Raw genomic sequence first — 13,983 nt, forward strand, 5'->3', positions numbered from 1 at the left:
GACGTCCAGGGGGACAGCACCCAGCTGGAGGAGGGGAGTGGGAGCTCAGCCTCGCTCCAAGCCTAAAACCCACCGGGTTCAGAGATCCAGTCCAGGGCAGAGCAGCAAGGTGGGACTGATTGACAGCTGTCAATCAATGTGAGACAGGCAGCATCGGCCCCAGGGCTCGCGCCCCAAGTGTGCAAGACATTTTTCTCCTTTCCAGGTGAAAATGGAGGGGAGGATGGGGACAGAGAAGGGGACAGTTCCTGCAGGTCTCAACAGTCCCCAGCATTGCCTGACACAGCGGCGTCCCTGCACTCCCGCAGTGTCCCCAAACTGGCCTGAGCATCCCTCCACCCTGCAATGCCCCCAGACAGAGGCTGAACTGAGAGCAGGAACCTGCAGGGACAGATCCCAGCAGGGACAGGGTCCCCTTCAATGTCCCCAAGCCAGGACAGGTGCCGCCACCCATGCTAGGATCATCCTGCTGCATTCAGTGCCCACATGTGGCTCTGCCAGACAGAAGCCAGGCAAAGGGAGAAGGGAGTCAGGACCCTGAGGAACATCCCAACTTGGGGGGCCACTGCCCCGAACCCCGAATTCTCCCCAACCCGCAGCAATCAAACACAAACATAACTATCTGCTGCACAGCCCGGCTCCCAGCGATAAAATGAAATAGCTGGAATAATTTTTTCCCACCCACACATACCAGAGCGGAGGGGAAGGGGGAGCGAGGGGGCATGGGCGGCGCGGGGCCATCCCTCCGGACGAGCCGTCCCCTCCTCGCCGTGCCCTGCTTGCCCCGATAATCAACCTTGAGGTTTGCAGACAAACTCCGGGCAGCCGGAGATTATTCAGGCAAGAGTCGTGGTGCAGATAAACACAACCGAAGGCGAGCGGGAGGCAAAGGGGAAGACGGGGGGGAAGGGAAAGGAAAGAAAAAAAAATTGCAGTTTTAATTAGATGCACCAAAAATATAATAAGTTGCCCTGTCCCATCCTGATACCCCGCACACAAGGCTGGTGGTGAGGATGGAACCCTGGTTCTGGGAGAGGTGGACCTGAGCCATATTCCATAATTAACCCAGAGCCATCATTAGCACCCGTGAGCAATTAAATAAACCCTGGAGAAGCCAGCAGCAAGGTGGAAATCTTGGTGGGGACCCAAATAGTGAAGTTGATGTAGGAAAGGGAGTGAGGAACCCTCAGAGAGACAGGCCAAAAGCCACTCAGGCTTTGTGCCTGTCTGCTCCATCCCTTCTCTACTGGTGGCCCACTGGTGTCCCCACAGGGACAAAGGCAAAAACTTCATCCCACCTTGTAGAAAGGCAAATGCTGGCCAGGCTTCCCCTGGGCTGCTCCTGGTGGAGATTCTCCAGGGTCTCATAAGGTGGTTGAGCAGCCGGTCCCTTCACCGGGCTCAGCTCTCCTCCATTCTCCTGTCCCAACAACATGTTGGTGACATTTCTTGGAGCTTTTCACCTTATCCCTCTGCAAAAATCGGCCTGACATGGTGAGGTTGGCTGGGCAGCAATGGGGTGGGAGGGGAGGTGAAGGCTGCAGCTGCTCCCAAAATTCTTCACTATCAACCCTGCTCCAGAGCAAACAAAAACGAGTGGGAAAGATGGAAACCTGGGGCATGGCTGAGAGCAGCTGGCAGGGCTGGGGAGAAGGATTTGGGGTGGTTTGGGCGAATTTAGGGAGGATGGACATCCCCTCTCCAGCCCCATCAGAAGATGAAGGCACAAGTGGGCACCACACACAGCCACGCTCCATCCCAGAACAGAGTCAGGGTGTCCCAGCACCCTGACACATCTGCAAAGGCTCCCAAATTGTGGATTACAGCCTCCAGCTCCCAGGGATTTGCATATCAGCCAGGCAAGCGGCAGCCCCCTCCAACAGACAAGGTCATTTCAAAGATAAAACAATATTCCCTCTCCAGCATGCGGGGCCAAGGAGCTCCATGCAGAGGTCCCAGCACGGTGCTGCACCCAGTGGGCAGGAGTTTCGGAGACCCAGAGGGCAAAGCCATGGGGAGGTTACACCCGTAGCCCCCCAAAAAAGAGCCAGGGGAAGGTGAGAGACCCCGCAGGGTGCGAACAAAGGCACCCAGGACCAGCCCGCTCGCTCCCCCCGCCGTGTCACATCTTTGCGGCTGCCATTGCTGACATACGGCGGATCCTGCCTGATAAAAAAAAGAAGAAAATTCAGGCTGCTCAGAGTTTCCCTTTTCGCCAGCTCCATCCCTGATAAGTGCAGAGCCTGCAGAGTGCCTGATAGACGGGGCTATCGCGGCGGTTGGTGCGAAAGGAACACCCTATCGCTGCAGCATCGCCGGACCGCCATCAACTCCCAGCCACACAGAAATTAATACCACTCCAATTACCAGAATAGAGATGGGCTGGGAGAAGGCGATAATAAAATCTCTTTTACATAAAGAATGCAAATAACCCGCTCCGGCGAGGGAATGGGGGGAAGGGGAGGCACGGCCAGAGCTGAGGCATCGTGGTCCGTAGATGCCGGTTCTGCCAGAATATGGGGGTGCACGGTGTCATGACCACCCTGGGGCATTGGGACAGCTGGGGGTGACACACCGAGATGCCAGCACAGGGGATGGTGGGGACAAAAGGCCGAGGAGCAGATAAGGAGGAGCCGGGGGTGGCCTCATGGCTCCTTCCTGCCCGGCACGCAGGAAGGGCTGGGATATCAGTGGGACTGGCCAGCGCTTCCCCTCGGCCGGGGCGGGCCGGGGAGCAAGGACGGGGCTCCCCCGGGGCCGTGGGGATTTCGGCAGCTGCCGCAGCACGTGCGCCAGCAGCCGGTGGTTCCCATGGCCCAGCCTGTGCCAGAGACTGGTGGCCTTGGGGACACAGCGGGGACCCCCCATCACGTCCATCGCTGCAGAGCAATCACTGTCCTACATCACCCCTTCCCATCGCATGCGGCTCCGAAAACAGATCCACCAGGACCAACCCACTGGGAGGAGCAGGGGGTGGGCAGCGCCAATGGGGCCCGAAATGTGGCACATCCACCCTTGGGAGTGTCACATGAATCCCAGACTGGTGGGGTTGAAGGGACCTCTGGAGATCATCCAGTCCAACCCCTGCTAACACAGGGTCACCAGAGCAGATCACACAGGGTCAGGTCCAGGCAGGTTTGAATGTCTCCAGAGAAGGAAACTCCAGACCACTCTGGGCAGTCTGGTCGAGGCTCTGGCACTGTCTAAAGAAACTTCTCATGTTCAGATGGAACGTCCTGAGTTTCAGTCTGTGCCCGTTGCCCCTCACCCTGACGCTGGGCACCACTGAACAGAGTCTGGCACCTCTTGACACCCACCCTGAAATCTTTGTAACATCAATAAGATCCCTCTCAGCTTCTCTTCTCCAGCTCAACAGCCCCAGCTCTCTCAGTGTCTCCTCATCACTAAGATGCTCCAGACCCCTCGGCATCTCTGTGTCCCTTCACTGGACTCTCCCCAGCAATTCCTTGTCCTTCCTAAAGTGGGGAGCCCAGAACTGGACCCGGGACTCCAGATGGGGCCTCACCAGGACAGAGCAGAGTCTCAGTTCATGCAGTCCCATCCCCATGCACCCATCGAGTGCCGTCCCCATCAGACAGGCACCCGCAAACCCAAATCTACGCCAAGAACCCCAAGCGTAACCCCATGGTGGGAAGGTTTGGAGATAGCGGGGCGATAGGGCGCGGGGTACCCACAGGGCTGCCCGGGTGCCAGCGGCCCCGGCGCGGAGATGCTGAGAGGGAGATAGATGGTTCTATTTGCTCCTTGGGGTTTTGATAACTATCACGAAACCGCTTGAGCGGCACTTTTGTGGTTGCCAGGATGTTTGTTAGTGCCCTCGCGATGCAGGACGGGGTCCAAACCCTCCCTGCGCCGGGAAGCGCGATGCCAGCCATGGTGCCAGCATCCCCACTGCTCATGGATTATTTTTTTTTATGGTCTCAACAATGGCACAGGGGACATGGGGGACCACAGCCCCCACCCCACACCTCCTCTTCCAGTAGAAGTGCTGCTATCTGCATCCTGCCCAGCTCCCAGTCCTCCTCATACTGTTTTTCGCTCTGGCTGCTCCAGCCTGTAGTGTAGCTGGGATGGAGCAGGATGACTGGCCACCCACTGGGGACTCACCTGGCCCATTCCAGGCGTCTGGTTCCTGGGAATTTTCTCCGGGATCCAGCTTCTCCAGTTCCTTTGGACTCTCCGGGGCGTCTCTGGACTCTGTGTCGGGAGAGGGAAGGCAGTTGGTCACGCGTGGTGGATTTCAGAGGTGACATCCCCTGGTGACAGGACCACCGGAGCGGTGCCACCCCAGAACCAGGATGCCTGGGGGTTCACCCTTGAGGATGTGCATAGTGGGGTTTCCCCCTCAAAATCCCAGCAAAAATCCCCACTACCCAGTCATGAGGTCCCCTGTGCCCCACGGGGTGACCTGCAAGGACATCCAAACCCACCTGCACATCCTTCCCAAGCCACCTATGGGTGGGCACCCACCTCCCACCCCAAACACCACCCACATTTCTCCCACCCCACTGTGGGCCCCACGTCACCCGGTTCGGCCCCGCTCCCGTCACGGCTCTATTTGTGGCGTATTCATAGCAACTTGATAACAATTATTTTCTCCATTAACTGCTGCTGGAGATGCAGCTGATAAAGCCAATCTGCATATGACAGTGTGGAAGATTAGCGCCCAAAGTACATGTTTGCCTTGGCGTCCCGGGCGGATAAACCAGCACGGAGACCAATCGATCGGCGCCAGAGCGAACACCCAGGGGTGACGTCACCGGCATTGGAGATTATTAATACAGGTGATAAGCGGAATGATTAACATCAAATAAATCAATCACCGGGTATAAAAGTCCTATTATTTTTGGCTATAAATCAAAGTGCCTGGCATATCGATTTTTATCCATCGCGCTGAAAGCTTTAGTGGCCGTTATTGCTGCTTGGCGTTATCTCTGCTATCACCTTTTTATCGAGGCAGCCCAGTGCCAGGTGCAGCTCCGCGCCCGGGCTCCCGGCTTCCTCGCCCCCAGCCCAGCTCCCCCATCAGATAAAGCACCATTCCCTTCTCTCCGCCACCAAGCAAAGTTTGCCGGTGAACCCTCCCTGCCCTGGCGTGGATCCCCCCCTTTCCCTGATTGGCTCCAGTGGTTTTAGGGGATGCTTTGCCCCCTGGTTGCCGGTGGCTGAAGGCAGCGGGTGCTGCCGGGGACTGGCTGGCTCCATTAGCCTTGCCCTGCCGTGGTTATCTCACAGGGCACTGCAAACATTAACTGATTAGGATTTGCCCCCACCTCCACAGGAAGGAACTTAAGGGATATCTGGGGACTGGTTTAGCCCGGCCCTGAAACGCAGCCACCTCTGGGGTGGGGCACAGGGTGGCAGGCAGGGGCGTGAGCAGGAAGCAGGCAGCAATGTCCCTGTCCCCACATCCCCATCCACGGTGTTGCCAGTGTCAGCACTTGCAGCCTCGGTGGCTGCTTTGCACCCCGAGGGGGTCACTTTGCATCCCTAGGGGGGGGTCACTTTTCAACCCAAGAGGTCATTTTGCATCCCTGGAGGGGACACTTTGCACCCCCACATCCTTCCACTGCCACCAGCAGCTCAGCACGGGGCAGGTGAGAGGTGCTGTAACGGATCCGGGGTGATGATGCTCATTAGCAGCCATCACGGTGACCAACGCGCTCCGGTTTCCAGCAGCCCGGCTCACGGCCCCTCGGCAAAGCCGAGATTGCTCCTGTCTACGCCGGCCATGGGGAGCATCCTCGCTCCCACTGGTCACCCCAGGGCCAGGGTGTCCCCAGGGAGGTCTCACTTAACCCACAGCCCACTCCCTGATGGGCAAGCAGGCTGCTTCATTTGCCAATTAACACCATGCAGCAGCAGCAGACATGGTGCCCAGGATCCCAGCAGGTTACTCTGGTGGCAGAGCCTGTCCCCACAGTGGGGGGACATCATGGGCAGCCCCCACCGTCGCGGCCACACTCACCTTCGCTGCTGGGGGGGCTGGAGGCATCACACTCGGCAGAGCCCTCGCGGTCCGAGGCAGCCCCCTCCCTCTCCGAGGGGCTCTTCTCCCCCACGGGGCCGTCCTCCATCGCTGCCAGGGAACCTGCTGAAACACACAGGGAGGTTATGGGGGGAAAGAAAACCCCAAGGGGTTTTCACAGTTGGGAAGTGTAGGATGCGGGTGATGTGGGGTCTGGCAAAGGGCCCTTTTCCTGACCCACTGTGGGTGTGGGGCTGGCAGGGAGAAGCCCCCTCCCCAGGCAGCATCTCCCTAGGGTCCTTGTCCCCTTGCAGGGAGTGTTTACAGAGCCATCACCTTGAGATGGCCCCTGAGAGACACCTGGGTCCCCTGTAGATACTGTGGGGAATGAGCCCCATATCTACTGGGGATGTGAGCAGGGTCCCCTTGTCCCACAGCTGTGGCACAGTGGGGTGTCCAGCCCGTAGCACCCCTCACCCACAGCTTCCCACTGAACCCCCTGGCACCTGCCCTGGACGGGGTGAGGGACCCCAGAGACTGTCCGTCACAGTCTCCAGCCCCTTTGTCTGATGGGGACCCACAAACCAGCCCCCCCACCATGCCCAAAGCCCCGGACAAAGGGAGATGCTATGATGGGGACACAGGGTGCAAGCAGGACATGAAGGGTGCAAATGAGGGACACCCAAACGGCCCTGCCAGCCCATGCTGCCATTTCCATGGCAACGCAGCATCCCCCATCCGCGCCAAAAATCAAGGAAGAAAGAAAACAGCAGCGCACGCGGCTCATGTCGCACGACGCCGCACCGGGGGCTGCCTGGTGCCCCAAATGGCACTGTCCCACCAAGCCTGGCACATGGACAGGGGGACACGGCGGTGACAAATCCTCTGCAGACCTCAGCTGCTCTCCGTGACTCCAGGCATGTATATTTACAGCGGGAGAACAAAGAGCCCATAATCTATACAAAGCAGACAACAATGAGCGTGAATAAAGAGGCTGCCGGAGAAGGGAAGGCAATTTATTCTAATTCTGCTAATTTCAGTTCCAGCACAATTAAAAAGGCTCTGATAATATTCAGAAACAATCGCCAGCTAACAAATCGTTTCTCTCGCTGTAAATGAAACATTGTTAGGCTAATTTCTTCCTTCACGCCTTCACGGCTCTTGGGCTGATGATAAAGTTAACCCGACTCTCGCCTGCTCCGTAGCTCAGCACCTTCAGCCTGGCCAGGGAGGGATGGACGGAGCCGGGGAGGGATGGATGGGGTTGGTACCACATGTGACACCCACCCAGAAGTGCCTGGACCCCAAAACACCAAACCCCAGCCAGGAGGGAGGTGGGGATGCCCTGTATAAATGTAATTGTATAAAGCCCGGGGTTTGGGTACCATAGTGTCACCAAGTGCCTACAGGGATGATAGGTTGCCGGCAGCATCCCAGCACAACGTCACCACGGTCCCTGGATGCACCCAGAGCATCCCACTGCAGCATCCCACTCTCATTGTGTCCACCCAGTCCCAGGGGATGCTCTGGCCCTGGCAATCCTGGCTGCACGGGTTAAATGAACTACTGGAGAGCTTAAAAGAAAAAAAGGAAAAAAGGAAAAAAAAGTTTAAAAAAAGCAAGCGAGGGAGCACGGAGCAGGGAGCGGAGCGTCACTTCTCCGGGATTGCTGGAAGCCCTGCACAGTTATCACCGCACACAGCCTCCCTCGGCTTGTCTGATCTGTCTATTCTTCATTAAGCAAATACGCTGAAATGGAAATGAAAACATAATAGCTATTTGATTTTCAGCGAGATATTTTGCATATTGGTTCAGTGCTGATAGTGGAATTTCATCAACTCCCTTTTTTCATGCTTTAAAACTGAATTACTGAGGCTGGCTTTACAGAGAGGGGACGAGCCAAAAAATACTCCTTTCCAAGATACTCCGCTTCGACGATTAACTCTTCTCCCTCCCTTCTTCTCCCTCTTTTTTTTTTTTTTTTTTATAACAATGAAGGATTTTTTTTTTTTTTTCCCTCTTTAAAATAAAAAAATTACAGCGATTGTAAAAACTTGCGGGAAGCGGAGGCGATGAGCTCGTGCCACAGGCTGGGGACGCGGGTCCAGGTGGGCGCAAGGGTTGGCATACCCAGTGGTAGGAAAACCCGTCATTATCAAGGTAATGATTTGACCATTTCACTCAAATTTCACTCAAATTAAAGTTCTCTCTCGCAGGAACAATAAAACCTTTTCTCAATTCTTTGCGCTTTGTGATAAATTAGATAAAAGGAAAAAAAATAATATAGAAAATTAAAAAAAAAGAAGAAAAGACTTTTTCAGGCTGCCAAGAGCGAGACCCTGGACGCTCCAAAAGCCGGTACGCGGACAAGAGCAAAGTGATAAGAGGCCTTGATAACAGATAGAAAATAGCAACAGCCCCAGACTTTCCCACCGGCTCTGGAGCGAGGAGGAGGAGGAGGAGTCCCCATGGAGGAAAGCGGGTCCTGGACATAAAGCACGTGCAGGCTGGTGGCAACCGGCTTCCATGCTCATCAGCACACATCCAACTCCAAAACCCGATTATTTTTTAAAATAAAAATCCTGGGTGGGTGCTGAGCCCAAAGGAGGGAGAGCATGGATCGGAGCAGCACCCCAAACCTCACCCACAGGCACCCCAAAGCTCCCCAGGGTGCTCAGGTTGGGGTGTCACCCTCACCAAGGCTGAAGGGACCCTGGGGACGTCCCCAGCTCCACCGGGACCAGGCAGGCAGTAGGATGGGGACTCTCATCTTCATCCTGACAGCTCCTCCTCATCCTTGCGCCAGCCCTGAATCCAACTTTCAATTAAAAATAAACCAAAATAATAATAATAAACTCTCTCTAATAACCATAATACATAATAAGCCTCAATAATAATAAGCATAAGCATAATAAGCATAATAAGCATAAAGCCCCATCTCCATCACCTCGCGATGGAGATGTGAGGAATCCAGCCCAGGCACTGCCGCCCCTACACCGCCTTATTTTCCCCCAAATTTTGCAGCCGTGAGCAAAGGGCTGGAGGAGCAGGCACAGACACTGGGATTTCCCAGGAAAACTTGCTCCTGATCCTTCCTTGCACCAGCTGCAAAACAATTTTGGGCGACTTGGTGGGGATTCCCTGGGGTCTCGTAGCGGGGTTGTGCAGTGTCAGCCCCGCAGCAACGCCCAGCGAGCAGCCTGGGCTGCAAATCCAAAAAACCACCAGTATCTGATGGGACACCAGCCCAGCTCTTCTCACCCAATATTTTTTTCCCCTGGTATGTATTAATGTTTGCTTTTACTGACGACCTCGGGTGTCCCCAAATCCGTTCCCCTGGGGATCAGGGATGCCAAGCGCCGAGGGCAAAGGAGGTTTCAGTGGCTAGAAAATGATGCTGGTCCTAAAAATTCGCAGCCAGTGGGTTACTTTTTCCCCTCCCCTTGGTTGATGCTGCTGGGATCCAGCATTAAATTGCTATGCGCTCCAAAAATGGGGGTCCTGTGGCAAGACTTCCCCCAGTACCCCTGTTTTTGGGGAAAACGGACGTTTTTGAGCACAAACCAACCTTCTGCCCTATCAGCCTGGCTGCAGCATCCCAGGGCTGGGCTCCCCCCATGGATAGCGGCACATGAAATATCAGCCCTATGCATGGAGCCGATAGCAGTTGGGGCCATCCTATCTCTAATTTGGGGCCTTTCTCCATCACCCCCAGATAAAACTTGCCCTGACCCTTCCTGCAGTTTCCTGTACTAAAAAGGCAACGAAAAAATAAGTATGTTTAGAGAGCTGGTAGGTGGAGAGGGGATTTATAATAATATATTATTAAATTAAGCATAATTTATCCAGGAGGAAAGTGGGGATGCTACCATTGCTGGTGGGATGCTGCAGTTGCTCACAGAGCGGGGGGATTTATAGTAATTTATAATTAAATTTATAAAGTACTTAGGCCTAATTTATCCAGGAGGGTAAGGAAGGTGGTAGGGGATGCTGCGATTGCTGATGGAGGGATGTTGCTGTTGTTTGCAGGAGGGGGATGCTGTGATTGCTCACAGGTGGGTTGCAGGTGCTGCGAATGCTCAAGGCAGATATTTATAATAATTTGTTACTAAACATATTTATAATAATTTATTATTAACTATATAGTATATTTAGGTCTAATTTGTCCGTGAGGGGAATGAAGGACAGTGGGGGATGCTGCAGTTGCTGATGGGGAAAATGCTGCAATTGCTTGTGTTGGGGGGAAAATCATAAAAGTTTATAATTAAATTTATGATTTGTTTAGGCCTAATTTATCCAGGAGGGGAATAAGGCATAGTTGGGGTTGTGGTTGCTGACTGGGGGATTGCTCATGTCATGTCCCCACCCAGGAGCATCCCCATCGATCCCCATGGGATGCAGCACCCTAAGCATCCCTCCCCACTGCAGGGCAGCGCTACCCCAGGAGAGCCTCCGGCCGCAACTGTCGGGGGGGAAAAAAGAACCAGGGAGAAGCAGAGCCTGAGAAAAGGCAGCTCTGCTGATAGGGGAGAGATTGGTTTCAGCCGGAGCTGCTCCCCCTGCCAAGTCCATATCCTATCTGCGCGGGGTGCAGTTACTTAACATTCATCACCGCCTGAACTCTGTAACTTTATCAGCGGCCGAGCATGGCGCCATCGCCGAGCCCAGCCATTCCCGGCGCTCAGATAGGGCCGATAAACCGCTGATAGATTACAGGAGATTGTTTCACTTCAGGGGCCGCGATTACTAATACTAATAGCGAGAGAGCCCGCATCATATCAAACAGTGGCTGGAGGGGGGGTGAGAGGGGAACGGGCCACGGGGGGCACGGGAAAATAATGAGAGAAAGAAAATACAGGGACAATGACAATGAAGTGACTTTATGTTTCAGATGGGGTTGATAATGCCCTGATAGATTTTAAGAGAGGAGAGAGTCTAATAGAGCCATCCCCAGCACATCAGATGGATGGGAGCAGATTGCTCCATGAGACGGGGATGAGATGCTTAACATGGTCTTGCCTCCCTGGATGGTGGGGGCTGAGGGGGAGGGACAGAGCAGGAAGGAGTTGATCAGAGCCCAGGAGGGAAACTGAGGCAGCCAGAAAGAGGGAACAGTCCTTACCAGGGAGCCTGTGGGTGTCCTCCATCCCAATCCCCATCCAAGAGCAGCTGGAGATGTTCAACCTGACACTGCTCCTGGCAAGATTTGGGCGGCCCAGGGTCAGCCCACAGCTGGGGGGCAGCTGGATACCCCAAATAATCCATAAGGAAACTCCATCCATGAATTTCAGACTCCAAATGTGCAGGAGTGCGGAAGGTGGCACCAATGTGCACAGCTCATTGCCGCCACTGCTCCTGCACCAGGTGCCTTTGCTGCTGGCCAAAGGGAGTTTTTCTGGGTGAAAAAACCCTCAATTCTGGTGCTTTTTCTCCCACCTGGAATAAAGCAGTTTCAGCAGGGAAGGGCTGGGGTGGATGCTCACCCAGCCGCATGGCCACATAGAGCCCATCAATACCAGGTGACAGAAAGGCCAGAGGTCAAGCTCTTTGCTAATCTAGCGACAAATTACCCCAGAGATGCCACACCAGAGCCGTCCCCACACCTGTGGGAAGCAGCTTCGGGTCCCACCAGGTCCATCCCGCTGCCAAAAGCTGCCAGAAAGGGAATGGGGACAGATTCCAGCCTGTACTCCGAGACTTTCAGTCCACAATGGCACCAGGTGAGGACAAGGATCACAGAATCACAGAATGTCAGGGGTTGGAAGGGACCTCAAATGCTCATCCCCATGGAGCAGGAACACCCAGATGAGGTTACACAGGAAGGTGTCCAGGCTGGTTGGAATGTCTGCAGAGAAGGAGACTCCACAACCCCCCTGGGCAGCCTGGGCCAGGCTCTGCCACCCTGGGAAGAAGTTTCTTCTCAAATTGAAGTGGAACTTCTTGTGTTCCAATTTGAACCCATTACCCCTTGTCCTATCATTGGTTGTCAGGGATGGAGGAATAGGGGCAAGGATAATGGTGGACACGGCCCTAAAGTCCACCAGACCTATCACAGAAGATGTTCTGGTTGGGGAGTCCCTGATGCTCCCAGCCCCCAGTGCATCCAGTGGCAGGTCCCAGTGCCATCCTGGACCACTTTGGGGTCCCCAAGCAGCAACAAGCAGGGGCCGGGAGGGCTCCAGGAGCAGAAAAGGATCCTCAGCAGGTCCAACACAATTGGGTGGCCCATCTGCAAGAAGCAGGGTGGGCTGCTGGCAACAAGCCCAGCCAATGAAGGCCATTGGGGGGTGCTGGGACAGCATTGCCCCCAAACACCCTGCCAGGACACCACCGGGGCAGCTTTTGCTGGACCAGCACAAGCACCCCCATCACCTTCACCCCAACCCTCCTCTTCCTCTAACTCCAACCAGCGTGGCTGTTCACGCACACCAAGTTTGCCTCTGTGCAAACGCGTGTGCCTGCGCTGCCTTTTTTTATTATTTTTTTTTTTCCTGTTCTTGGCATTTTGGTGGAGCAAGATAAGGGTAAAAAACAACAGAGCTGCTCAGAGAGTGAAAAAGGGAGATAGATAACGCAGATACCGACTCCTACACAAAACAGTCCTGGCTTTATCACTGCTTTTTATCACAGTTCTCTAAAAAAAATAAAGAGAGCAGCCCAACTGGAATGGGGCAGCGCATTAAAAAATGAACTTTATACTGTTTGCTCTTTAGTTTTATATTTAGATGAAACCAACTTAGATTCTTGTGGTCGATACCTTTCCCAGCACAAGGAACCAAAAAGTCTGGAAGCCCCATTTGCTCCGTCAGGGACAAGTGAGGAAACTCGAGTATAAATTGGAAAAGCAGAAGCTAAAGGAGCAGTGCCTGGTCCCAAGACTCGGCCTTGCTTGAGGCTATGGGGTGTGATGGTTTGAGCTTCTTTAAGCCTGGATGGGCCAGTGGGATTAAGCTGGTCCTGAAGCATCCCAAGGGAGTGGGCAGCATCCTGCAGCAGAACTGGAGGTGCTTGGGCTGGAGATGAGTGCAGAAAGGTCTCCTGAGCATCCCTGAGTCCCCTCCAGTGGCTGCTGGTCCCTGGGGACAGCTGGAGCCCACTCAAGATGCCACAGCTGGCCCTGGAATCCCAGCCATGTGGCATCACCACAGCCAGCAAAGCCGAACACTCCCGGCAAATGAGGACAATATCTCCATCCCAGCAAGGGGACACAATTACATGTGCAAATACACCCCGGCCACATGGTCCCCACAAATTATTTGCCCACCGTGACCCTCCTGTCCCGGAGGGCACTGCACAGGGCTCTGCCCTCCCACCGCCAACCCCGGGCACAGGCTGGGGAGGGAATTTCAGAGCAGAAAAACCCCAACCCGCAGGGCACGGCCGGAAAGATGGGGGGGAGGGAAAAAAATGGACTGGAGGTTTTTCCCTCCCCTCGCACTCCCTTCCCTACCTTCTTTTTGAAAAACATAATTTATCTGTGTATTATCAAGAAATCCAGACACTTTAATCAGTGAGCTATGAAGTCAGTATTTCCATTCTTATCTAGCGGAGGAGTGGAAATGGAGAGCAGATAGGCAGCTCCGAGCTGGTCCGTGGTGGGGAATGTTAATGGGAGGAGCGGCAGAGCCATTGGCTACCGAGCTGCCGCTATCGCTGCCATTATCGGGGCGTTATCGAGGCAACCATCGCAGCGCAGTAATGGGGCCAGTTCAACTTTCCGCATTATCATAGGAGCTGGAAGTAGCATGAGAGGCCTCAGCTGGGAGACAGAGAAGCCAGCGAGAAGCTGAACTTCCCGGCGGAGCGGGGGAGAAAGCTAAAAGCAGATTTTCCTCCGCATGGTCCCCTGAGCTGGCGATGCACGGGGTGATGCTCTCCTGCTCGGGCATCCTTCGGTAGAATCTGAGTACCGATCCCAAGGCACATCCCCAAACTCTCGCACATTCTGGGTACCGATTCCAAAGGACGTCCCCAAATCCTCACGCATGCTGAGT

The 13,983-nt window shown here is 54.6% G+C and overlaps 1 protein-coding gene across 18 annotated transcripts in view; it reads right to left on the reverse strand.

Annotated features, from left to right (window-relative positions):
• Nucleotides 1–13,983, reverse strand: part of ZFPM1 (zinc finger protein, FOG family member 1) — a 34,148-nt gene that overhangs the window by 13,612 nt on the left and 6,553 nt on the right. For 10 of the 18 annotated variants that reach the window (XM_080352116.1, XM_080352104.1, XM_080352110.1 and 7 more), the window contains 2 exons: nt 5,990–6,115; nt 4,129–4,218 (listed from right to left, as the gene is read on the reverse strand). In XM_080352116.1, coding sequence (XP_080208242.1) covers nt 4,129–4,218; nt 5,990–6,115 — 216 coding nt within the window. Of the gene's footprint in view, nt 1–4,128; nt 4,219–5,989; nt 6,116–8,686; nt 8,781–11,111; nt 11,182–13,983 lie in introns of those variants that run through there. The other 8 variants (XM_080352118.1, XM_080352117.1, XM_080352108.1 and 5 more) reach the window with 3 other exon arrangements.

This window comes from Nesoenas mayeri, assembly GCF_963082525.1.
Source record: "Nesoenas mayeri genome assembly, chromosome: 12".
NCBI lineage: Eukaryota > Metazoa > Chordata > Aves > Columbiformes > Columbidae > Nesoenas > Nesoenas mayeri.